Source organism: Procambarus clarkii, chromosome 4 (genome assembly GCF_040958095.1).
Source record: "Procambarus clarkii isolate CNS0578487 chromosome 4, FALCON_Pclarkii_2.0, whole genome shotgun sequence".
Taxonomy (NCBI): domain Eukaryota; kingdom Metazoa; phylum Arthropoda; class Malacostraca; order Decapoda; family Cambaridae; genus Procambarus; species Procambarus clarkii.
Genome location: NC_091153.1, coordinates 9,924,936 through 9,951,993, shown reverse-complemented (window position 1 = coordinate 9,951,993; position 27,058 = coordinate 9,924,936). Strand labels below are relative to the sequence as shown.

Here is a 27,058-nt window from a genome sequence, read left to right as displayed (position 1 = left end):
AGTGTATGTGTATATTATCTCTGCAATTACTAGTGCAAAAGAATATTCACAAAATATGTTTTTATAGAAGATACACATTGAGGCTCTTCTACATCATATATTTTATGTACGTAATAATAAATCATAAATAAGAGCACTACTTACTGAAAGCATTCTTTTCTTCTACCACCAGCTCTGGCCTCTTCTGATTCAGAAAATGGTCCTCTGTTGTCTTTCCTCTCGGTCCGTAACTTTCTAGCTTGCTTGGAATATTTCTCTACCTCTCCTATCTTGATTGGCTGAATCCTACGCCTCTTCTTCTGAGACCTTTGATTAGATTCCGTTCTTTCCATTAATGTATTCTTCTCTTCATAAGAATCTTCTCTTGATCTTTTTTTATTTGAAAGGCTATTTACAACATCACTTGATTTATCAATAGAAGCTTCATGAAGATTTGCATTGGCTAAGTTCACACCTGAATGTAATTTTTTTTCAATTAAATTTGTCTTTCCATCACCTGGTGACTGAACTGAGCTCTCAGCTCGTGTTACAATGTTTTCTGCTACATCTGATGTTTTCTTTTTCCTACCTTCACTTTTATTTACATTATTCACTTCACACACTTGTCCAGATATTAATGTTTGTTTCGCTTTGCTCCGCTTTTTACCTATTCCCACCTTATTTTTTGCTGCACAATTGTTCAAGAGCCTACTTCCTTTCTTGGGGTGAGTACTTGTTATTCTTTTAGTTCTTTTTTTCTTATTTTCTAGATTTAAACTGAACAAATCTATGAAACTTGAATCTTTTAAGGTTACTAAATCAGCCCAATCATCACTATCACTTACATTCTCAGATGCCACTTGCATTCTCAACACATCACTATCTTCATCTATCACTTGGTATTCTACACCATCTTCATCACAGTTGGTCAAAGGTTCTTTAACAGTGTTTTGTTTAAGATAAAGATTTGTTTCTTTAATGTTTAGCTTTCGATCTTCACTACTATCTTTTTCTACATTTGTTTCAATATTTTCTTTCAAAATCTTTGAAACTAAGTAGCCTGGTTGGCTAAGACTTTCAGAAGGGTCATCCTGAAAAGAGTCTAAGACTGTAATATTTGCATCTCCAGTCTTTGAGTCTTTCTGTGGGGTCAGTTTCAACTTTACATAATCAGGAGTTTTATCATGCTGAAGCTCATGCAGAATTTCTGAATGCTCTTGACCTCTATGTTCCTTACCGGTGAGAGAGAGAGAGACTTTTGACTGACTGTTGCCATTCTCTACAACAGTGGGTGATTTGTTATTTAGTGATATTCTTTTACCAACAGTGGGACAATCTTTCTCCAGTGATGTTACATTTCCAACAGCAGTGGGTGACGGGCTCGCTTGTGATGCCCCTTCATCAACAATAACAGGTGACGCACTCTCTTGTAATGTTCCGCTACAAACAGAGGGTGCAACACTTTCAAGTGACATTTTGTTGCAAACAAAGGGTGTAACACTCTCTCGTGATGTTTTGTTCCCACCAACAGTAGGTGATGCACTCTCTTGTGGTGTTTTGTTCCTATCAACAGTAGGTGATGCACTCTCTTGTGGTGTTTTGTTCCTATCAACAGTAGGTGATGCACTTTCTTGTGGTGTTTTGTTCCTATCAACAGTAGGTGATGCACTTTCTTGTGGTGTTTTGTTCCTATCGACAGTTGGTGATGCACTCTCTTGTGATGTTTTGTTTCTATCAACAGTAGGTGATGCACTCTCTTGTGATGTTTTGTTTCTATCGACAGTTGGTGATGCACTCTCTTGTGATGTTTTGTTTCTATCAACAGTAGGTGATGCCCCCTCTTGTGATGTTTTGTTACCACAAACAGTAGGTGATGCACTCTCTTGTGATGTTTTGTTTCCATCAACAGTAGGTGATGCACTCTCTTGTGATGTTTTGTTTCTATCAACGGTAGGTGATTCACTCTCTTGTGATGTTTTCTCATCAACAGTAGGTGATGCACTCTCTTGTGATGTTTTGTTCCCACCAGCAGTAGGTGATGCACTCTCTTGTGATGTTTTTTCGTCAACAGTAGGTGATGCACTCTCTTGTGATGTTTTGTTTCTATCAACATTAGGTGATGCACTCTCTTGTGATGTTTTCTCATCAACAGTAGGTGATGCACTCTCTTGTGATGTTTTGTTCCTACCAATAGTAGGTGACTCACTCGGTTGAGATTCATCACACGCCTGTGGTCTATTTATAACAAAAATGCTTTCTTGTTCTTCTCTCCTATTTTGATTGCTGGAATCTATATTCAATTCCTGGCTGCCTTCTCTTACTTCTTTACCAGGGCTTTTATCTACAACCGTACGTAATGGATATGAATTTAAAGAACAATGGTTATTCTCTCGTTTTTTCAGAGGTGAAGCTTCTCTAGGCCTTTGAGAAATACAAGTTTTATTAAAGTCTGTAGCTAAGTTCCTCATTCTCCTACCATCCCGTGAAGATGGCTTTATGCAGTTTTCATTTTCTGTGTCAGTTGTTAATAAATCACTATCACTCATAGGCTGAGGACTAGTCTCGCCTTTTTCAGGTAATGAAGTGCAGTATTTTTTCACTGATGGCAGATCAAGGTGAGATGGAAAAGCAACCAAGGCTTTCCTTTTCTTGACAATTGAATGGCAAATTTGGCCCATTTCCTTTTCTGGAGTTGAAGGAAGTGACTTATAGGTCATTAAACAGTTCTGCTCAGAAGATTCCCATAAATCACCTGTGCTCTCAACTGACCTAGGTGATTCATTATCATTACCTTCTTCACACACATTTCTTAGTGATAAATCCCTTCTTATGTTGTTATTTTCAACTGGTGACTTTCGTGGCACATCAGATAATAACTCACAAGTACTGATACTTCTGCAATTTTGATCAGCAAGGATAATCTGTTTTTCTAATTCTAATATATTTTTATCATTTAATAATGATGCTATGGAGGCTGCAGAGATTTGAGCAACACCCTCGCTGTCCTGTGCACAAAGTGTTATTGTTTCATTCTGAGAACTGCTAGCTTTATCCCAAGCATGACCACTGCTTGATCCATCTATATCCATTTTATTTAATAATGATATCTGCTTACTATCCTCTCCGTCATTATCAGAAATAAGAGGGGCATTTGTGGATGTAATAATTCTTCTAGTTGTATCTCTTTGCTGGTTGATTTGATCTGAAATCAATGGATCAATGCTCCTTTGAGATCTGTATTCAACCATGTCAGTTGAATGACTATCAGTGGCTGTTGTGCATGTTAGGTCAGGAAGAGATTCTGAAAATCCAATAAAAAGAAGAGTATCAAACAAAATTCTTGTTAATATAAAATTCTAAATATAATTAGCCTATTTTATAGCACTTAAAAAATAATAATATTCTATAATCAATATAAGAAGAGACCAGGCACAAACTAAAGACAATCTTACCTCCAGAACAAGATCCACTACTGACAATCCTTTGACGTTTTGAGAGCTTTGGCGTGACATTTCGAATCTCGCCTAGTTCTTCACTCAAATGATGATGAGGTGTATCTTTCAAGATACTCTTTTGATATATAATAGTGCGAGCACATCCAGAAGACCAATAACCACATGTACTACTTTCCGTGTGAGTCTTGGTGTGGGGGCGGAACTGTTGAGGTGCAGTCTGAAGCAGCGCGTGATGGGGACTTTCATCCTCAGTATCAGTAATATTAATGTCTGAGGTAGACGAATAATATGCAATGCTAGATGACCACCGGGATTTAAGATCTTCAGATGACTTTGGATTCTCTGGTTTGGACTTCCTCCTTTTCAATCCAGAGCCCCAAGAAGAAAAAGGAGTTGTATAATGTTTTGCTTGGTGACTTGCTTCAGAAATTATATTTTCTTGGGGACTGTTTTCAGAGTTTGTACTATATATCTCTTTTCCCTCAAGCATGTAATCATGAATTTCAGGAAATGCATGTAATTCAGCAACACCTAATAATTTCAGTTCATTCCCAGGTAATTGCATTCCTAGGTCTGCAGAGCATTCAGCATTTCCCAAACTGCTCTCCATATCTGTTATGTTCATAATTTTAGAGTTTCTTCCCCTTCCTCTGCCTCTTCCCCTGCCCCTGCCCCTGCCCCTACCTCTGCCCCTGCCTCTTCTGCTAGCCACATCTACCTCTCCTTTTGCTTCACTCACCATTGTATCAAATGCCGCTACTTCAGGTGGAGTATTTCTAGAAGTATTTATGCCAGTAACTATAGCCTCTATTGATACTTCTCTGACATCTATATTGAGAATTTTCCCCCTTCCTCTGGGTGTTCTTTTTCCTGCATTAGGAGCTCTAGCATTTTTTTTAACCTTGCTTGCCTTCACAGTAGGGGACTTTTCCTTTGACAAAGTCTTAGGTATTCTGGATGTCCGACGTTGACCTTTTAACGGACTTTGTTCACCTATGCATGATTTCTTTCTTTTATTGCCACCATCTTTTCTGGGTTCCTTCTTAATCTTCAGATGCATTTTACGGCTTGTCTTTGTGAATTTGGTTTCGCTTTCTTTCATCTCAGATTCAGATTCATCAGTAAAGCTGATATCGGAACCAAAAATATAATTTACTTGTTTTGTCTTAGTGTTAACCGGAGAAATTTTTGTTGTCTTATTTTCTGAAGAGCTAATATTTAAACTTTGGCAAATTGGATTTTGTATTCTTTCATTTGAAAAAGAATGATCATCCTGTATTTGGTTTACTGACTTGCTTGGCAACACTAAATCATTTTCTTGGTACAAGCTGGTTACTGAGGATATGGTGTCTGAACTATTAGACAATGTTGCATTAATGTCTTCAATAATTTTCTTTGGAGAACATACCTTTACGTTTTGAGTTTTTGCAGCATTCTTAGGCAATTTATTTGTAATGCCAAGTACTGATGTGTTTCTTATAGCAATAAGTGGACTAACATCAATACTGCTTGCCTGCTCCATCAATGCCTCATTACTTTCACCCATGACATTCTTCATAGGTTTTTTAGTCTTTACACACTTTGCTTTACCTTTTTTCTTACTTTGTCTTCTGGTCTCTGCTGTAAAAATAACAGAGCTTTCTGTATCATGCTCTGCAAGAGTGCGCTCATTATTTTCTCTAATTACCGCTTTCTGTCTTTTTAGTGCCCTTTTCTCAGATGACCTTTTCATAACCAAGGTTGAACAATTATTCTGCACAATGTCAACTATCCCTTTGCCCTTCTTACCTTTGGCTCTTGGCCCAGAGATAGCTCCAATAGGTTTAAGTTTTCTATTCACAATAGACTTTACAGACTTGTCTTCTTGGATCTCACCATGGTCATCTTCATCTTCAGAATATGTTGACTCAAGACTTTGATATTTTTTTGATGGTACTCTCTTTTGCTTTACCTGTTTACCTTTTGAAGGGTCTTTGTCCTTTTTCTCAGTAGTGTATGAAAGCTCTAAACTTGTAGAAGGATGGTCATTACTACAAGAATTCTGGGATTGAACATTGCAATCTGTATCATTGTTATCTTCTGAAAATAATTTAATCATTTCCTTCTCAATAACCTCTCCCATAGTTTTTCTTGACATTTTGGCTGGGCTTATGCCAGAGTTTGATTTAAATTTGCTCCAATCAGCATTGCTTTCTACACTACAGTCAGCACTAAGCTTTTCTGACAAGGTTGTTTCCCACACAGTTCCTAACCTAGATGGTGAATACCCTTCAGAGTCTGTTGTTAAGGAACGCTCAGACGGCATGTAGTAAGACGTGCCAATGGAGCTATTTGAATAAGGTCCCTGTGGATAATCTTTAAAGAGAGGAGATATAGCTGCAGGCATTTGAGGAAGGCTGGGCAGAAGTGGAGTGTTAAGATCCTTATCATCCTGAGAAGGAGGTCTATATTCACTAGGAAAAAATGGGGTTGCAGGTTGCAAACACACAGGAGTCATGGGCAGGACTTCCTTACACTGTGATAATGAAAGTTCACCAGCCTTCCCTGGGGTCTTCAGCTGCTTTATTTTTGCTTTATCAAACAGATCAAGCACACAAGATGAATCTGTGAAACCTGTTTGTACTTTTTCTGATAAAATACAAGACTCATTTGCACCTGTAGATTTGCTAATTCCAGTTTCCTTCTCTTGACTGTGTTTAAATTCTACACGATGAACCTGCGGTTGATTCTGAACGCTGCCAGTTTCATTGGGCAAGTCAAACAGTTCCACACTACCAGCATCTGTGGCTAGAGTTTCAATACCTGAACTTTGGCTGTCATCATCATCAATGCGCAAAACAAAATTTTCCTCATCTTCTGTATCTAACTGACAATCCGGCGGGTGTTTGTTTGACTGTACTGCATCACTCACAGAACATAAGGAATCACTTTTTAACTCGTTATCACAATTATCTATCCTGGTTCCATTTTGTTTTAGTCTGGACAAATTCAATGGCTTCTTGTAGTGTACTTTCATATTTTGTATAGATTCTTCATCAGATTTATTTTTTTTCTTAGATTCAGGAACCAGAAAGGCTGCATCACTTTCTTCTTGTATATTTTCCATAACCTTCTTTGGTGATATAAGGCTTGAATATCTCAATGATTTAGAAAAAGTTGATTTAATTGCTCTCTTCGGTGATATTTTTTTGTTGCCAATTGGTGAAAACTTCAAACTGGTTATAGCTTTTTGTGGAGATCTACTGGGTGTTTTCTGTTTTTGTGGTGTGCTGAAATCCAGAGCTCTAATATGACTGTTTTTGTAACTTGGAGTACTCTGGCTTCCCTTCTTTGGAAGATCCCTAATATGAGGGCTTTCATAAGCTGTAAACATTCTCCTTCTTGCAGCAAACTTCTTAGATGGAGAAATACTCTGTGAAAGTTGAAGAAGGGCTTTCAATTTAGGAGACCTGCCTGTGTTGGATATACTGCTTGATGGCTTGACTAAATCATAACTACAGCCTTGTAACTCAGTCAAATTTGATTCAAGATATTCTTTCTGGTTATCATTACTACAAATGGCATCATTGGGGGATTTTGTTGTTAGTTCTGCATTAGTATCTTCACCATCATTTAAACTGGTCTTTAATATGATTTGGTCTGTGACTGCTCTTTGAGTCTGGTTCTTTCCCATATCCGCTTGCTCATCATTAGGTATTATTTCACTGTGATTATTGTGAATCAACGAAGAATTTTGTTTAGATTGCTTTGCAGTAGTGTGTGTGTCATCCGTGGGAGGTGATGACATTACTTCATCACACAATCTAGGAGATTTACTATTATTACACATCTCATTATCTTTACTTGGAGTTACTGAACTGAGTGCAACAGAAAAGGCTGTTGCTACAATATTGCTGCTCAATACAGCTTCATCAACTTCTTTCTGCATTCGTTTCGTTCTCTTCCTAGTTTTGCCAACACCCCGCTTTTTTATCTTGGTCATATCAATTTGCCTCCCAGGTGGGGATTTTTTCTGTGTTTTGCAAAATTGTTTTGTATCATTTTTCTTTAATGCAGTACTTTTCTTATTAGATTTGTTTGTCTTCCTGAGAGAACTGTCAGAACTGTCAACACTTGGCAAAGAGAAGCTTACATTATTGGGCAAGGTGAAGGTAGTGGTAGACTGAAACTTCCCATCATCACCAGCTGAAATAGAAAATAGCAGAATTAGTTTTAGATATCTATGTTTGGATATAATATAGCATATCTTGTTTTTACAGCAGGAATATTGTAGTTACATTACAAAGCTGCATCTTTACTCATACACTGAGTAAACTCACTCATACACATGAGGGTATGGGTGAGTGACTCTCGAGTCAAGTCTTCCAATTCCACGAAGGTGTGGATGACAATTAAATAATAACAATAATAATAATTAAATTACAAAATTAAAAACTGAATAAAACCAGAAATTTTCTTTCACAATGATTGTAGTAGATGATTGGAACAAGTTAGGTGAGAAGGTGTGGAAGCCAAAACCGTCAGTAATTTCAAAGTGTTACATGACAAAGTGATGGGAAGACGGAATACCACAAGCATAGCTCTCATCCTGTAATTACTGAAATACAACAGACATGAGCACAAATACCACCTAATCAATTTTACTTCACCTTCAGTTATCAACTGGGGGCCTGACAGCTGAGTGAACAGCGCTCGGGATTCATAGGCCTTAGGTTCGGGTTTGATCCCCAGTGGAGGCAGAAACAAATGGGCCGAGTTTCTTTCACCCTGATGCCCCAGTTCACCTAGCAGTATATAGGTACCTCGGAGTTAGACAGCTGCTACGGGCTGCTTCCTGGGGATGAGTAACAAAAAGGAGGCCTGGTCGAGGACTGGGCCGCAGGGATGCCAATCACCGAAATCATCTCAAGATGCCCTCAAGATAACTGCCTCGAAAATTTGACTAGCTCATCTCACACTTTGTTTAAAAATAATAAATTAAATAGATTTACCCAATTCATTAAAGCTTCAAATTTTGCTTTACCCAGAGCACCCTTTCCTTCCTATCATTGTCAACCAAGAATACATATGACACTCATTCTAAAATACTTTAAGAATAACTAAATACAGTGCTTTTAACATGCAATGTTTGAGATCCAAATATATATATTGTGTATAGGAAGCACATTCCTATAGACAGTTTTGTTACACATTACCACAAGATGCTCATTTAACCACACTAGCCATATTACTTTTCTTAAATAATTTTTGAAAATAATCTCAATGAGCATACCAGGAATTATACATTTTGAATCACCAATAATTTTTTATTCATCTTTACCACTGTAACACAAGATGAATTCACAATTTTGAATGTTATTCACCTGTGCATGAACTGACAACTACTTTTCAGTCCTTTCATACAATATATGAAGCCAAAGTGATGTAGAATTACATTCCTGCCATGAGAAATATTGTACTGTATATTAGATTTGGTTCAGACATATGAGTATGTTCATGCCGGCGATCCAACCTGCAGTTCTTAGGCTCGATGACAAAACACACAAAAAACACAGCCAACCAGAAAGAGGGAGGGATACCGGAGAGCCTCTTGCTCTCATCCAGAAAATAGTGTTTCATTACATTCAACGCTGGTTGTCTGGGGGAGAGGGGGTGGGGGATGTCGGCTTCCCAGAGATAACTATCCAAAGACAAGGAAAAATACAGGGACTTACCCAGAAGGCAGTCAGTCCTCACTCCTCAACGCGAAGTCAAGACAACTAGCTGTAACCACTGACCCAATGCAACGCAGGCCCTACCAAGTCCAGGGACAGTAACAAGATAGCGAGCGACCAGGACCCCATTCGACCTCCAAAAAACCCGTGCCCGAATGTTAACCCAAGACATGTTGCCAAAGATGGCAGCCAAAGCAGCAAACTTACGAACGTCGTGGGCACGAGGATAGACCACAGAATGGCTAGACTTAAAAACCCTGCGGATGACCTGGGAAAACCTGAGCCCAGGAACAGGGAAGGAGGGAAACTGGGTCAACCCAAAGTGCATCCCTGGCCACCGAAGCCGTGGAGTGCAAATAACAGCAAAGAGCTGCAACCAGACACAACACATGATGCACCCCCCGGCCTGACCAACCAAACATCAACCACCCAAGGACCCCTCCGGAAAGCAGCAGTCTCATTCTTCACCTAAAAAGAAGGAGATGGCTGTAACCGAATAAACCTACCACCAGAACCGAAAGAACAGAAACCCCTGCGCCAGAGGAGAGCATGAAGCTCCCCGACCTGACCCCCCAAAGGCCAATGCCAACAGGAGAAGATCCTTAGAAAAACAATCCTGAACCAAAGGGGCAACTACAAACCGAGAAGAGAGAAAAGAGAGCACCCGGTCCAAAGATCAGAACGGCTCAGGAGGCGCATGAGCAGGCCTGAAGTGAAATAACACACAAGACAGCTTGCGGAACGGGGCAGAAGTAACATCAATACTGAACACAAGCTGGAGCAGCTCCGCCAGCGCCGCACGATACGAGGCGACAGTATGATAGGAAAAACCGGAAGGACCGCCAGGAAACTTCATACTGCCGCCGAGACAAAGCACGCAGAAGGGAGACCAACAACGAAGCCATCTGCGCCCCATACTAGCGATGATAGACTTGAGTTGGAAACTCCAGATGCAAAAACTCTAGAAGAACGAACCAGCCTCGTAATGGGCTGGACTGATCTGCTGAAAGAGGCGGAGCCGCAGGAAGACCCTCGGGTTCGGATACTGAGCAAGCAGCACCTGAAACCACGGCTGGGCCAGCCACTAAGGAGCTACAAGGACAATTCTTCCCTGGTAAGTCTCCAAGTGAGAGAGGACCTGGAGCAATAGCTGAACCAGGGAAGAGGTACAGGTAACCCCATCTCGCCCAGTCCTGCCTGAAGGCCTCGACCCCGACGGCCTCGCAGTCGGGGAAGGGCGTCATAGATACTGGGAGATGCCTCAACCACACCAATGTGAAGAGATCCACTTCCGGAGGCCCGAACATCTGGCAGAGCACACTGCACGAGTTGGCATCGACTATCCATTCCATGGACGGGAATGAAGCAGGGCAGGCCGTCCGTCAGGAAATTGGACACCCCTCGAACATGAACCGTCAGGAGAGCCAAACCCCGAAGCGACCAGCCCCAAAGAGCCAAGGACTGCATCGAACCTACCGTCCTAACATCATTAGGGCGCCTGACAGCTGAGTGGACAGCGCTTGTAATTCGTAGTCCTGAGTTCCGGGTTTGATCCCAGTGGAGGCGGAGACAAATGGGCAAAATGTTTCTTTCACCCTGATGCCCCTGTTGCCTAGCAGTAAATAGGTACCTGGGAGTTAGACAGCTGCTACGGGCTGCTTCCTAGGGGGAGTGGGTGTAACAAAAAGGAGGTCTGGTCGAGGACCGGGCTGTGGGAACGCTAAGCCCCGAAATCATCTCAAGATAACCTCAAGGTAAGATAACCCCCTCGGGTCAGGCAATGAACCACCGGGAAGCAGTCCGAATGGAGCCGGATCATATCATCCCTGAACCTGAACCCTGAGTCCCTGAACCTCCGAACCTGATTCCCTGAACCTTGGATGAACCGGGACCTGGCAATACGCATCCTTGAGGTCCAGTGACACCATCCAAGTGTCTGGCTCTAACAGAAGATGGACCTGGGTCAGAGAAGCCATCCAAAAGAAGGGTCAATAAACCCATGGGTTCAGATGAGACAAGTCCAGAATGAACTGGAGGTCCGCGCAGTCCTGTTTTGGGACCAGAAACAGGCGGGAAACCGACCTGAGAGACGAGGTCGTTTCGACTACGCCAAAGTGAACCCACTCAGAGATGACTCGGCAAAGTGCAGGAGGCCTGCCCTTTCACACTTTCCAGTTTTCTCCCTCCCCCCTTTGCTCTCCCCCCTCCCTATCACCACTTTTCTCCCTCCACTCCACTCCAACATCTCCCCCTTCTCCCCTCTCACAACTCTCACTCCTCTCCTACTCCTGTCTTCAAGAAGCACTTAGATAAGTTCTTGAAAGAAGTGTAAGATCAGCCAGGTTGTAGTGGATATGTAGGCCTACGGGGCCATTCCAAGCAACAGCTTGTTTGACCAGGTTATCAAAAGTCGAACCTGGCTGGTTTCTTATATTTTCAGTCAAATCTGTTTTAATTTTGTGCCTGCTTGGAATTGTGCAACTGCTTTAGTTATAAAGAGTTAAATCTGGACGACTTAGTTTACTAAAATTGCATGCTGTTACTTTGGAATGAATGAGATACTCTAGTAGCCATGATATTTCCACCATCTGTAGAGGCACTGCCATTTTCAATCTAGTTTTCTTATGAAAATAAAAATACAGAAATCATGAAAAGCAATAAGTACTAATAAACATTAACAGACATAATGCCATACCTGATACCTCTGCTTGTTGAATGTTTGATGGGTTGCCTTTAGGAGCTATGAGGATAGGGGGTCTTCTCCAACCTGGGGAAAATCAGGCTTTAAGTATATTAAAAATCGCCTTCAAACCTGGAAAACTAGCACTGAATGTAATGAAATGCCTCTTTCTGGTAGAGCCCTAGTGGTTTCCTGTAGTTATTTAGCTGAGATTGTCACGTCAGTCACAGGTCTACTCTGCTTGGTCACTGTTTGGTCTAACAGAGACCAGAGCTAGAACCTGGCCACCTCACAGAGGTGCAGAGCAAATTTCACCAGGAAAGCATAAAGAGTCAGTGAATCTTTATAGACAAATGGTGTGTTCACAAAAACCAAATCCTCAAAACTGCTAAACAACTCCTCAAATGATTGAAAAGAAACAAAATAATTCGCTCGAAACTAGTTTCAACTTGTTAATACCCATTCACAGCCACCTAGTGGCCCAGAATTCAGTCCTCTGGTAACTCGCCAATCTGATCTGAAGCAGATAAAACTGCCCCAATGAACCAATGAACCGATGAACCTCGAAGGTAGGGAGGGAGACAGAGTCAATGGGACTCTACCAGAAAGAGGCATTTCATTTCATTCAATGCTGGGTTTCTGGGGGAAGCCCATTGGTGGCTCCCTGTAGCTAAATAACCACAAAGAAAGTTGAAGGATTTACGAGGGAGGAGGAGATGTGGCAGATACTACTGCGAAGGACAGACCATCAGTTTGCAAACATAGCCCAGGTCAACCCAGAACTTATAGCAACCAGGTATTTAGTCACGTCCTCATGACTGTTTGACCTTCAAAACTCCAGAGCTCAAATATCCGCCCAAGACATATTAAAGACTGCCGTAAAAGTAGTATACAGTGGTACCTCGGAATACGAGTGTCACTGTATACGAGTTTTTTGGAATACGAGCAGGATTTCCTCGGAAAATGTGTCTCGGAAGGCGAGGGTTACCTCGGAACGCGAGTTTGTTGATACGTGTTCAGGCCGACCTAGCGCGTGGTGGTACGGCGATCGTCGCCCCTCCGCCCCTCAGTTTACCATTGTCTCGCGCCCAGTGACTATCCCACATCAATTCTTCACCCGGATTTTCAGTGTTTTGTTGGATTTTTGGTCATTTGACTATACAATTTGTCATTATATATCTCACCATGGGTCCCAAGAAAGCCAGTGGTAAGGATCAAGGCAAGAAAGCCCATGTGAGGATGACAATAGAGGAGAAACAAGAGATCATTCGGAAGCATGAGAATGGTACACGTGTTGTTGAACTTTGTAGGCAGTACAACAAAGCCACATCAACAATATGCACTATACTTAAGAAGAAAAATGAGATTATGAGTGCTAAAGTGGCAAAAGGAGTAAGAACAATGACTAAACAAAGACCACAAATACTTGAAGAAGTGGAAAAGTTGAAATTAATTTGGATACACGACAAGGAATTAAGGGGTGATAGTGTTTCGGAGGCCATCATTTGTGAGAAAGCCAGGGTATTGCACGAAGACCTTGTAAAGAAAACCCCTGCAGATACGAGAGTTTAAGGCAAGCAGGCGATGGTTTGAAAAATTTAGAAAAAGAAGTGGTATCCATAGTGTTGCGAGGCATGGGGGAGGCAGCCAGCTCAGACAAACCAGCCGCTGAACGATTTATTGACGAATATAGAGTTTGCAGAGGCTGAGGGATACCTACCGCAACAAGTGTTTAACTGTGACGAAACAGGACTGTTTTGGAAAAGATTGCCTAAGAGGACACACATTACCAAGGAGGAAAAATCCTTGCCCAGACACAAGCCTATGAAAGATAGGTTTACGCTTGTACTGTGTTCAAATGAGTGGCGAATTGGAAATTAAACCCTTGCTATTTTATCATTCTGAAAATCCAAGGGTTTTCAAACAGTATAAAGTGCAGAAAACTCAAATGTGTGTGATGTGGAAGTCTAATAAAAAAGCATGGGTGACTAGGCTTATTTTTTCGGAGTGGGTGAATGAAGTGCTGTGCCCTGCCATAGAAAAATATCTGCAGGAGAAACATTTGCCACTCAAGGCCCTGCTTCTCCTCGACAATGCTCCTGCTCATCCTCCAGGCTTGGAAGATGATTTGTTGCCCAGATACAATAAATTCCTCACAGTTAAAATCCTTCCTCCTAACACCACTCCTCTAATTCAGCCTATGGACCAGAAAATCATAGCAAATTTTAAGAAACTTTATGAAAGGGCACTTTTCTGGAAATGTTTTAAAGTGACTGAAGCCACAAACCTCACCCTCAAAAGAGTTCTGGAAACACTATTTTAACATTTGTAGTGCTTTAAAACTCGTTGACAAAGCCTGGCAAGAAGTGACTCAAAGAACCCTGATCTCTGGCTGGAGAAAATTGTGACCTGAAATGTGTGACAGAACTAGACTTTGAGGAGTTTGAGCCTGTAAATGATGTGCCTATTGTTGAGGAAATCGTTACTCTGGGCCGGCAAATGGGCTTGGAATTGGATGGTGATGATGTGGAGGAGTTGGTGGAAGAACACAACGAAGAACTGACCACCGAAGAACTCAAAGTCCTTCAAAAGGAACAGCAAGAAGACACAGCTGAGGATGTTTCTCCAGTGGAGGAGGATGAGGCAGCAGCAAATGTCCCATCCGCAACCATTAAGAAGTGGCGTCAGATGTAGGAAGAAATGCAAACTTTTATTTAAACGACTCACCCAGAGAAAGCTGTAGCAGGCCATTGCATTAATCTTTTCAATGACAGTGTTATGCCTCACTACATTATTATTATTAACATCTTTATTGACAAAATTAATTACAATTTTGCCTAATTTGAGGATTTTAATAATAGTCTTATTAAAGTGAGGAAAATGCTGGTATCCACTGTCACGCAGGACAGAGGGTCATACATAAGACAATAGGTCTAAACTGTAGGCTGAAGCACATATATCATGGTTACAATCAATGTGTTAATGTATGGATATGTGAAAACAACTTTCTATTGTGCACTGCCACACAAGGGCAGGGATGGGTTCATAAGTGATGCAGCTTAGAAGTAATATAAATAAAAATTGTTCTTCATTCTTTAAAATGGACAAGCAAATTTTGGATAAATTGTTAGGATGTCGTCCAGAACACCTGAGTCAATAAAATAGTTACACAGTTGGTGGTACAAGAGCCCAGGAGGTCTAAAGTCCTTTACGGTTTCACATTCAACAATATAGTGTTCTAGTGAATGCATTAAAGGTTTATCACAGAGTTTACAATCTGAGTATTCTGGTAGTGGCTCAGCCTCACTAATCTGCCAGATGTGTCTATAGCCAAGGCGAATTCGCACAATGACTACATCACATTGCCTGGTTCGGTTACTATGCTGACCATACAAATACCTATTATTACAAAACTTGGCCTCACTACAGAAACATCTTGCGAAGAAAGGAAAAAGTCATCAATGGACCGCTTTGTTGTGAGAAAATCGAGCAGTGAGCCACAACCAGGACCGAGTGGTATGCAGGCAAAACGTACCAGAGAATGCACTCCAGAGAGGTCCTCACTGCCTGATGTTATAATGGAAGGGGACTCCCCTTCCAAACAGTAACACCTCTCCTCCCCCCCTCACCATCTTCCATACGACAACAGCAGTCATCAGCAATGGTAAGTAATAACATCAACATAGTTTTGTAGTGTAGATTTTGATGAATTAGGTATAAAATTTAGTGTGAAGTGAGGTTTTTGGGTAGTCAGGAACGGATTAATTCATTTCCCATTATTTCTTATGGGGAAATTAGCTTCGGTTTACGAGTTTTCGGGTTACGAGCCGTCTCCAGGAACGGATTAAACTCTTAAACTGAGGTACCCATGTATATGCTTTATATGCCAGCCCCTTTGGATGGGCAGGCAGCAGAATTTGTGGGTAGGCACAGAATGGGTGGGTGGTGGGTAGCAGGACAGTTTGGTAGCTTTTTTGGAAGCAGGTAGAGTTTTGGTAGCAGGTGGGCGGTAGAGTGAGATGGGTGGCTGAAGTGGGCGAGTGGGAAGAAGAGATATTGTATCTGAATAGGACTAACACAGGAGCTGGTCACACCCAGTCACTCCCCAAGCACCTCCATCCCCCACACTAGACCCTCTCCACAAGAAAGAAAGAATTTTCTCAGTTAGAAAGAATTTTTACAGTGTCAAAGTAGTTAATAAATGGAATGCACTACGCAGTGATGTGGTGGAGGTTGATTCCATACACAGTTTCAAATGTAGATATGATAGAGCCCAGTAGGCTCAGGAATCTGTACACCAGTTGATTGACAATTGAGAGGCGGGACCAAAGAGACAAACCCCAACCCCTGCAAGCACAATTAGGTGAGTACAATTAAGTGAGTACAACCCCCCATTACCAATCCCCACACTGGACAAACCCCGCAATCTCCACCGTCCATCCCCACACCAGACCCTCCTCCCCGCAACCTCCATCTCCCATTCCCACAATGGACCCTCCTCCCCGCAACTTCCATTTCCCATTCCCACAATGGACCCTGCCAGCCATGTCTGGATGGTATTAACATGGCTGACTTCCTTCCTACCAGCTGGTGGCCCAGGAGGCAAACTGCTCGAGTGCCTGACATTAAACTCGTATTGTGACCTGTGACTGGTTGCAACTGTGAATGCCTGATTGACTATAAATGCCTGACTGATGGTAAATGTTTTACTGGTTGCTACCACAACTGTGAATGCCTGACTGTCTTTGGTTATGACTGCCTGTTAATGGCCTTGCCTATGAATGCTTGACTGAATGACTTCTTGTGACTAAATGCCTGACTGGCTGCTACATAACAGAGGCAGTGAAACATGTGAAGGGAAAATCTGGGATGAGTGATCCAAATATAAAAACATTTAAGGTGAGCATGGGATGGGTTTGATGTTATAATGGAAGGGGACTTCCTTTCCATACATTAACAACAGCTCCCACCCCCTTTCTCACCATCTCCCATACACCAACACGTGTCCTCAGTAAAGGTAAAGTTCAGTTAAATATTCATTTATTTTATTTACTATTTATATTTATACCTGACTGTTTTATATATGAAAAAAATATGAGTAGTATTCTGTACAAAATGTATTTTAAGTTAATATTTTTGGGGGTGTGGAGTGGATTTACACTATTTCCAAGAGGAAAATTTTATTCGATGCATGGATTTTCTAGTTATTGTACTATTCATTTCTTGGAATCGATTAAATTTGAACAGAGAGGTTCCACTGTATTTGTTTATATATTAGTTTTTTAAATTATTTGTAAATATTATGTCCATTTAAGTTTGTTTAAATGATTTTAAGTATTATACAATAGTTTACACTTTGATTAGGTAGATCACGGATGCTGCTAATACAGCATCATCTTGATGCTTGACCTCGGGGGATGGCTTTGACAAAGAATCCTCCCTCAACCACTGGACTGCAGCAACCGAGAAAATTCGGTCAGTAGGAAACTGCACCAACTGAGAAAACTCTGATTTTTTCGTACCCATTCAAATTGTGTGAGCAGTTGGTTGTGTACGAAATGGACTCTTAGGACTTCCAGTGAAAGGCAGCCATCTTGGAAAAAATTCCCAGAATGTTCTAGGACTGCTGGCTGGGTTAGTACTAAGTGAGCAACCATGAGTGGCGCACGTGCCTCTGACTCCCAAACACCTGTCCGACACGGTGTTGAAAGATCGCACTCTGTCGGGGAAATTCAAACCTTATTGTTTGAAGAACATAAGGGGTCGTGATATTGGTGAACCTAGGCGCAATAAGGACCTAACACAAAGGTCGGATGCAAGTGATACAGCACCTATAAAGATAATACAGCAAACGTATCCAGTTGTAGCTTTGAGCGCCACCCTTGCCCACCTATGCCATCTCCAATTTATATAGATGATACATACATGAATCGTTTTCTGCATTCAATGATGATGCATCTGGTACAAGTAGCATAGATGAACAGTGTTAGTAGCTTCCATGGTGGTGTTTTCCATAAATATTTTCAAGAATAGCTGAATCTCTTCCAGACTGACTAACACTCTTTGAGGGTGGCTGAATCTCTTCCTTTGTGGAACCTTACAAAGTGATCTTTTCAAGACCACCTTACAAATTGATCTTTTCCTATAATCTTTTCAACACTACCTTATGCTTTACAAGCTTGGCTACATACCACCTACAAGTACTAAAGCCAAGGGTGTACGTGAGTGCATTATTTGCAAGCACACAAAACGAAGAAACAGGAAGCGAAAGTCGCACTGTGTACCATGAACTACTTCGTTGATTATTACTCACTTTCAAAGTACTGAGTGTGTGTAATACAGTGTGTTACTGTGTAGTGTGTGAAACTGTACATATTGCAATTTTAGTTTATTTTTAACAAGTAATATAGCGACAATAAACATTTATTGTGGACACATTACTGACACACGTATCACAGTTCCAAGGAACATTAAGAACGTTTTACTGTATCCATATTGTAAAGGACAAAAATATGCATCATATACGATAAAAAACAAATAAAACCGCATTGGAAATACATAGAACAAATAATTGAAAATATATTTGTGGCAACACCCGGTGCTTGAATGGCCCGCACGACCGTGTCTGGGAGCTTCACGTATAGGCAACCAGCCCCTCATGACGTCACAGCGCACCATGTCCACGTCCCCACAGCCAAAGTGGAATTTGGTATTTATTATTACATAGACATGTTCAGGGAAGAGGAATTTATCATTTTACAAAGAAAAAAGAATTTTTGGGAACACTTGATTTCATGCGCACAGGGGGAATTTCACAATAAACTCGGCGCAGCACAGTGGTTAATCAAACATATATTGTATATTATATGTGTTATATATAATTTATATATATATATAAATTGCATATTTTTATATTTCACTTTAGAATTTGGACTAAACACACTGGACAATTCAAGAATTTGTTGGAGTGCAGTTCATTAAAGTAAGGATCCACATTACTTTAGTTTGATAAATGTCTCTCTCCCCCACATGTGAAAGTACCCAACAAAACCTTCATTTTTTGTTTGGTGAGAAAATATAAGCAGTTAAAAACAAGTCAACTGCATGTGGGCGGTATAATGGAATAGTTTGGTTGAATTATAACTTACTAATCATTGCAAAGGCATATTTTATGAGTTCTTGAACTTGGAATTAGCATGTTTTTTTAGTTCTAGAGCTTGGATTTAGCATATTTTTTAGTTCTAGAACTTGGAATTAGCATGTTTATGAGTTCTAGAACAGGGAATTAGCATGTTTTATGAGCACTAGAACTTGTAATTAGCATGTTTTATGAGTTCAAGAACTTGGAATTAGCATGTTTATGAGTTCTAGAACTTGGAATTAGCATGTTTTATTAGTTCTAGAACTTGGAATTAGAATGTTTTATGAGTTCTAGAACTTGGAATTTAGCATGTTTTATGAGTTCTAGAACCTGGAATTAGCATGTTTTATTAGTTCTAGAACTTGGAATTAGCATGTTTTATGAGTTCAAGAACTTGGAATTATTTGCAATGGCCATAACTTTGTACTGTATCTGGTATGGAGCAAGAACACCACATACATGGTGAGAGGGTCCGAACAATTCTGGGTCCATAGAAGTCACAAAATTCTACAAGCTCTATGTATATTACCGGATACCACATACCATTCGGAGAGTAGTTCCTCCTATTATATTCTGCAGGTAAGGTACATGTTTCTGGATTCAATTCAAGAACGTGTATTTTATTTGCGACTGGATTTATCTCTCCATAACCAATCTCAAAAGGCCGAGCCATGACAGGTATGGTTGACTGTTCGGGAGCTGGCAAGTGAAGAACCATCGTGCTTGTTTGCCGACCTGCAAATCACAAACTCTTGATTTATAATCAAGGAAATTTCTTTTCAAACACAAACGGTCAACTGCAGATATCATTACAAACAATAACTGAATGGCACAGCAAGTTTTCTAATGCAATTCATACTACAGCACATCACTAAAGTCATTTGTCTTTTTAGAGTTTCATAAAATCAAAGCAAAAAACCAGCGTTGAATGTAATGAAACGCCATTTTCTGGGTGAGCCCCGGAGGCTCCCTGGAGCTTATCGGGCTAATGTGTGTTATGTTAGACCGGGACATTAGCTATGGAGTTCAGACCTACCAGGGACCAGCGCCAGAACCTGGCCCCTTCAGAGAGGTTTCAGGGAGCAATGGCCCTGGAAAACCCCATATGGTTGGGGGTTTTCCTTATCTGCCATCGACCGGGGTTAGGCACCCAGAAAGGTAGGCGTAACAAAACAAACCCCACATGGTAAAAAACTACAACAAAAACCGAACAGAGAGGTAGAAAACTCCCTACAATCCCAAGGAAAACAATCAAACAATCAATTTACTGCCGCGCCGGTCGTCCGCGCAGCCCTCCCCTCCCCGGGAGGGGGAGGGGGGGGCCCCGGACCTCACCGCGCCGGCTGCCATCAGTTCGGAAACTAGGCTTCAACCAACGCGAAAAATCCCGCCGACCGGATGGGAGGGAGGGTAACCAGGGAGCCTCCGGGGCTCACCCAGAAAATGGCGTTTCATTACATTCAACGCTGGTTTTCTGGGGGGAGCCCCTACGGCTCCCTGGAGCTACATACCCAAAGAGAAGGAAAAATGGGACTTACCCGGGAGGCGGTGGCCACAAACTCCTCAACTCGAAGTCGAGACAACTGGCTGCAACCTGCGACCCAAAGCAACACAAGAACGACGAGGAGCAGGGACATTCACCAAATAACGGGCGGCCAGGACCCTGTTCGACTTCCAAAATCCACGCGCCCGAATATGAGCCCAAGACATATTACCAAACACGACAGCCAAAGCCGCAAACTTCCTAACGTCATGGGCGCGAGGATAGACCGCAGGCTGGCTAGATTTAATAACCCTGCGGACAACCTGGGAGACCCGAGCCCTGGAACAGGGAACGAGGGAAACCGGATCAACCCAAAGCGCATCCCCAGCCACTCCGGCCGAAGCGCGCAGGTAACGGCGAAGTGCAGCAACAGGACACAACACATGATGCACCCCCGGCCGAACCAACCAAGCATCAATGACCCACGGACCCCTCCGGAAAGCAGCCGTCTCGTTCTTTGCCAGAAAGGACGGAGAAGGCTGCAAACGGACAAACCTACCCCCAGGACCAAAAGAGCAGTAACCCCTGCGCCGGAGGAGAGCATGAAGCTCCCCTACCCGGCCCCCAGAGGCCAATGCCAACAAAAACAAAGCCTTGGAAAAACAATCAGGAACCGAAGGGGCCACCACAAACCGAGGAGAGGAAAGATAGGAGAGCACCCTGTCCAAGGACCAGGACGGCTCAGGCGGCGCATGAGCAGGCCGGAGGTGAAACATAGCACGGGAAAGCGTACGAAACGGGGCGGATGTGACGTCCACCCCGAAAGCGAGCTGGAGCGGCTCCGCCAGTGCCGCACGATACGAGGCGACAGTATTAGGCATCAAATGACGGTCCTGAAAAAGCCAAGTAAGGAAGGACAAAACAACCCGATCCGAGAGAAAAGACAACCTACGAAGAGCCAGAAAATGGCGAAAGGAACGCCAGGAAACTTCATACTGTCGCCTAGACGAAGCTCTCAGGTGGGACACCATCAAAGAAGCCACCTGATCACCATAGAAATGGTGATACACCCGCGTCAAAAAGACCAGACGCGAAGAGCAGAGGAGAAGGTCGAACCAGCCCCGTACCGGATCGGGCCGACCTGCTGAAAGAGGCGGAGCCGCGGGAAACGTCCCGGGTTCGGGCACCGAGCCAGAAGCACCGGAAACCAAGGCTGGGCCGGCCACCAAGGGGCCACGAGGACTACTCTCCCCGGGAATGTCTCTAACCGAACCAGAACCCGAAGCAACAGCTGGACCGGAGGAAAAAGGTACAGGTAACCCCACCTCGACCAGTCCTGCCGAAAAGCATCCACCGCGAACGCCTCGCAGTCGGGGAAGGGCGTCACATATAGAGGGAGACGCCGGGACCACGCCGACGCGAAGAGGTCCACATCTGGGAGACCGTACGTCTGGCAGATCCAACGAAACGAGTCGTCGTCGACCGTCCATTCCGTGGACAGGGGAAGGAAGCGAGACAGACCGTCCGCCAGAACGTTGGACACTCCCCGGACGTGAACCGCACGGAGAGCCAAACCCCGAGAATCCAGCAGACGAACCACTCGAAGGAACCAACCCCAAAGAGCCAAGGACCGAAGAGAACCCCCGCGGTTCAGGCAATGAACCACCGGAGAACAGTCCGAATGGAGGCGAACGGTCGAACCCCGAGCGACCCGAACCCTCCGAAGCGCGAACCAGACAGCCGCGAACTCCCGAACCGTGCTGTGAGCCCGATGGAAGGACGGACCCCACCGTCCCTGGCCTGCCTGGTGAGCACTGGTCACAAAGCCCCAGCCGAGAGACGACGCGTCCGTGAACACATCGAGCGAGGGCTCGGGAAGGCGCCAAGGCACCGAACCCCGAAAAATCCGAAGAGGAAGACGGTGACGCAGCAACCGACATAAGACCCCCGGAGGGCGAACCCAACGATCGCGAGAGAGGCGGAAAGGACGTCCCCGAAGGAACCAAAACAGACGCCGAAGCCAAACCCGACCCGGCGGGTAGACTAGCATGGCGAAGTTCAGACTCCCGCACAACCGCTCGAGCAACCGCCGAGTGACCCGGGACCCTCGCAGAAACAGCAAACGGCGGTCCCGCAGCCGCCGCAACGCCACCAGAGGTAGAGACAAGGAAGCGGTCCGAGAATCCCAAACAAGACCCAGCCAGGTCCGAACCTGGGACGGAACCAGATGGGACTTCCTCCAGTTCACCAGGAACCCGAACCTGGCGAGCTGGGAAAGAACCAAATCCCTGGCGAGCAGACAAGCTGACCGACTGGGAGCCCACACCAGCCAGTCGTCGAGGTAGGCCAAAACCCGAATCCCTAGAAGACGCAGACGGGTCACCACAACTCGGGTCAGACGCGTGAAAACGCGAGGTGCCAGATTCAGGCCAAAAGGTAGGCAACGAAAACGGTAAGCGTGACGCCCTACCACGAAGCCTAACCAGTCCCTGAACCCCGGATGAATAGGAACGTGCCAATACGCGTCCTTTAGGTCCAGGGACACCATCCAGGCACCCGGCTCCAACAGAAGCCGGACCTGAGACAGAGTAGTCATCCGAAAGGAGGGGCAAGGAATCCAGGGGTTCAGACGGGACAAGTCCAGAATGAACCTCAGATCCGCACAGTCCCGTTTCGGCACTGGAAACAGGCGGGAAACCCACCTGAGGGACGTAGTCGGTTCGACCACGCCCAAGCGCACCCACTCCAAGATGACTTGACGAAGCGCAGGAGAAGAGACCTGCCCTGTTAGCCCCGAACCCCCCAAAGGAGGACGAGTCGCCCAACGCCACCGCAGGCCGGATGACACGACCGAAAAGACCCACAAATCGTGGGACCAAGCGTGGGCAAACAGAGCGAACCTCCCCCCCATCGCCCCGTCAACGGGGCAAACTGCGAAAGGGCCGACGCCCCGCACGAGAACCCAACCGTCGAACAGGGCGAACACTGCGCCGCCCAGACGACGCTGGCCCCAAAGGGAACAACGGCTCAGAAACCGGCACCAAAGGCCCACCTCGACCAGCGGAAACCGAAACCCTGGCACGACCCCTCCGAAACTGCCGAGAACGACTGCTCCGGAGAATCAACAAGTCCGCCATAGGACGACAACTAGCCGAAGCCGCATGCAGAAACTGGGACACCGCAGACTCTGCAAACAGCAACGGACAAAAAGGAGATGAAAACCTAAGAGCCAGGGCCCAAGCGGAATCCAAAGAGAGGGCGAGCACAGCCTGACGGCACGCGAGGCGAGAAGCAAAAAACAGAGACACCGCTTCCTTCAGGATGGGCGCAAAGAGCTTCAACAGTGCAGCCGACGCCCTAGCTGCCGAAGAAAGCGCCCCGGATGAAGGCCCTTCAGCCAACGCTCCCACATCCTCCTCGAGCCAAGCAGAAGAGAGCTCGAGAAGGGAAAAGAAACGCAAGACCGAAGCCAAATGCCCACGGGAGCGCAACTCCTCCGCAACCAATGAAGCCAAAAGCTGAGGAACCTGCACGTGAAGCTGGAAAAGGCCAACATCCCGAGAAAGCACAGGAGCGAATAAGCACGCATTAAGGTGCTCAAACTCGCCCCCCAGGTAAACCTGCATAAAAGTAGCAGTCTCGCGCCAATCAAGCGTGCGGGTCCGACAGAACCCATGCCACGCCCCCAACGAAAAGAAAGGGCAGTCTGCTAGCCAGGAAGACCCCGGAACCTCCAAACGTACCCAAAAACGGGAAGAAGAACCGAACTCAAACGAGGACGGATCCATTGGGGAGGCATAACCCGGGTCTCGCAAGAGGTATGCAGCAAGAGCTTCCCGAGCCACCTTCGCGGAGAGACGGGAAGTAGCAAACCCCTGTAAAGACGGAGCCGAGGTACCCAAAGGCGCCCGGAACCGAACACGGGGAGGAGCCGAACCCAAATCATACTCATACAGGGAGGGAGGATAAGAAAACCCCTCCCCCTGCAACAATAAACCCCGTGGGGAAGGCAAAAGCACCCAAGCGGGGTCACAGGGGGCCCAAGGCCCCCAGGCCGACTCCTCCCCAGCCCCAGGATCCCTTACGTCGGGACCCGGGGCAGAGCCGTCCTCCAAACCCTCTACCCCTGAAGAAAAGGTAGAGTCCAAGGGAGAGGCAGACAAGGGGGCCTGCTGGTGGGACCCAGAAGCCTCGGCAGGAGGAACCGGCTCAAATGCCTCCGTCCCCGACCCGGATGGGGCAGCCCCCGAAGCAGCCCGAGTCTCACCACCAACTAAATCGTGTGCCAAGGCCGAAAGCCGCATACGTTTCGGAGCCGGACACAGGGGGGGTGGTGCAGGAAGAACCACAGGGGAAGGACCAGAGGGCGTAGGAGTCAAAGCCATAGCAATCAACGCCCCCAGGTCAGGGTCCCTAAAGCAAAAACGGGGCAGCCTCGGGGCATCCAGGCGGGAAACCGACCTAGCGCGTTGCAATAACCTAAATCTAACATGCAACGCTGATGCTGCCTGTACTCTAATAGGAACATCCTCAGAGTAAAACCTGAGCACAAGCAGAGAACAGGACTCGCAAGACTCCGGGTCAAAGGTGTCATTGACCCAACAGGCAGCATGACGGAGGCAAAACAGGTGACTGTCACCCTGAGACAAGGGCACACTGCAACCTTCAAACCCGCACAAGGCAGGCTGGAACTCGGGAGACGCCTCCATGGGTCCCCGAGCCCCGACAGGGGTTTCCAGGGCCCGTAGGTTAGCAACTACGGGAAGCCCGGGCAAGGTGTTGCTAACCGGTTAAGAAACCCAAACAAAACACGGGTAATTGATAATACTGAAAACCCCTGGGACGTGTACAAGCACGAGGGCCTAGCAGAGGGCCACCAAAACAATACCAGGGGAACTATGGGCCCACGAGGCAGCACCTCCACCAGGCAACCAAAAACAAAACAAAAGAAAAACCCCGCAAAAGTACACCGTCCCCAGAGCAACAGGAACCGGTCGCCGCTTAGGTGGCAGGCCGCGCAACACCTTGACGCCCTAACCAGCACAATACCACTCCCTACCCAAGGCCAAACAAGGGCCCCAAGCCCCAGTTGGCCCCAAGGGCGAGGCAAATGCCGAGCAGCAAAAACCTCTACGGGAGCGGTTCCCGAACGCCCCAGAGAAGATAACCCTGACACGCAAGGGCAGTACTCACAGGGCGCCTAGGGAAGGAAGCCCTAGACGCATGCAGCCCCGGCACTGATGAAGTACTCCTGGCCACCGCACACCACGACAACAGCAGAGAACGCCACACGAGGCAAACACCGCCAAGGAATTTGAGGCCAGAGAAGCGTCTATCCCGGTTGACACTAGCTTGCGAACTGACGGCAGCCGGCGCGGTGAGGTCCGGGGCCCCCCCCCCTCCCCCTCCCGGGGAGGGGAGGGCTGCGCGGACGACCGGCGTGGCAGTAAATTGATTGTTTGATTGTTTTCCTTGGGATTGTAGGGAGTTTTCTACCTCTCTGTTCGGTTTTTGTTGTAGTTTTTTACCATGTGGGGTTTGTTTTGTTACGCCTACCTTTCTGGGTGCCTAACCCCGGTCGATGGCAGATAAGGAAAACCCCCAACCATATGGGGTTTTCCAGGGCCATTGCTCCCTGAAACCTCTCTGAAGGGGCCAGGTTCTGGCGCTGGTCCCTGGTAGGTCTGAACTCCATAGCTAATGTCCCGGTCTAACATAACACACATTAGCCCGATAAGCTCCAGGGAGCCGTAGGGGCTCCCCCCAGAAAAGTAACCACAAACTACATAACTTATGCAAAATTCTACTTCTCTATGCAATTAAAAAAAAAAAAACACCGTCAAATGTAATGAAATGTCAATTTTTGAGCGATCCCCATTGGCTCCCTCAACCTACTTATATACTGGTACCTATATAGTTTATCACCTCACTGAGGAAGGCAAACAGAGAAGTCAAAATAAACCACTGCTGGCTTCAAGAGACTGAAGCCCCAAAACCCGGCTAAAGAACTCCCCCAGCTATGTAAACAAACGATCAAATTTTCTCGAAACTAGCATGATCTTGATCACTCCACCTTCTCCACTCATTTGCTGGGAGGTGCAAGGTAGCTCATCACCAATCCACCATCTCAGCCCCCAGTTCTAGGATAGATGTAGGCATCTACATCTATCAAAATTCCCCATAAACCCCCCCTCATTACATTCAATGGTGGTTTTCTAGAGAGGGGGAAGGTCCTTGTGAAGAAGGAAAACATATGGAAACTCACCAGGGAGGAGGAGGAGGAAGTACTGCAGGACTCACGATGAGGACAAGACCCCTGGCTGAAAGAGACGACCCAAAGCCACACAAGGGCATCAAAGCCCAAGAACATTGACAAGATACTGGGCCGCCATGACCCTGTCTAACTTCCAAAACTCCCTCACCCGAATATCATCCTGGGACATGTTCGCATACACTGCAGACAGAGCAGCATACTTGCTAACATCATAGGCATGAGGGAAGATCACTGGCTGGCTAGACTTTATAACCTTGTTGATGACCTAAAAAAAAAAAACCAGCATTGAATGTAATGAAATGCCATTTTCTGGGTAGAACCCCAGAGGATTC

General features: G+C 45.1%; 1 protein-coding gene across 7 annotated transcripts in view; it reads right to left on the bottom strand.

The window, feature by feature from the left end:
* Nucleotides 1–27,058, bottom strand: part of LOC123751154 (microtubule-associated protein futsch) — a 94,440-nt gene that overhangs the window by 28,616 nt on the left and 38,766 nt on the right. For 5 of the 7 annotated variants that reach the window (XM_069332893.1, XM_045733263.2, XM_069332896.1 and 2 more), the window contains exons 10-13: nt 19,513–19,704; nt 11,844–11,915; nt 3,432–7,619; nt 145–3,280 (exon numbers count right to left, since the gene is read on the bottom strand). In XM_069332893.1, coding sequence (XP_069188994.1) covers nt 145–3,280; nt 3,432–7,619; nt 11,844–11,915; nt 19,513–19,704 — 7,588 coding nt within the window. The remainder of the gene's footprint in view (nt 1–144; nt 3,281–3,431; nt 7,620–11,843; nt 11,916–19,512; nt 19,705–27,058) is intronic. The other 2 variants (XM_069332904.1, XM_069332908.1) reach the window with 1 other exon arrangement.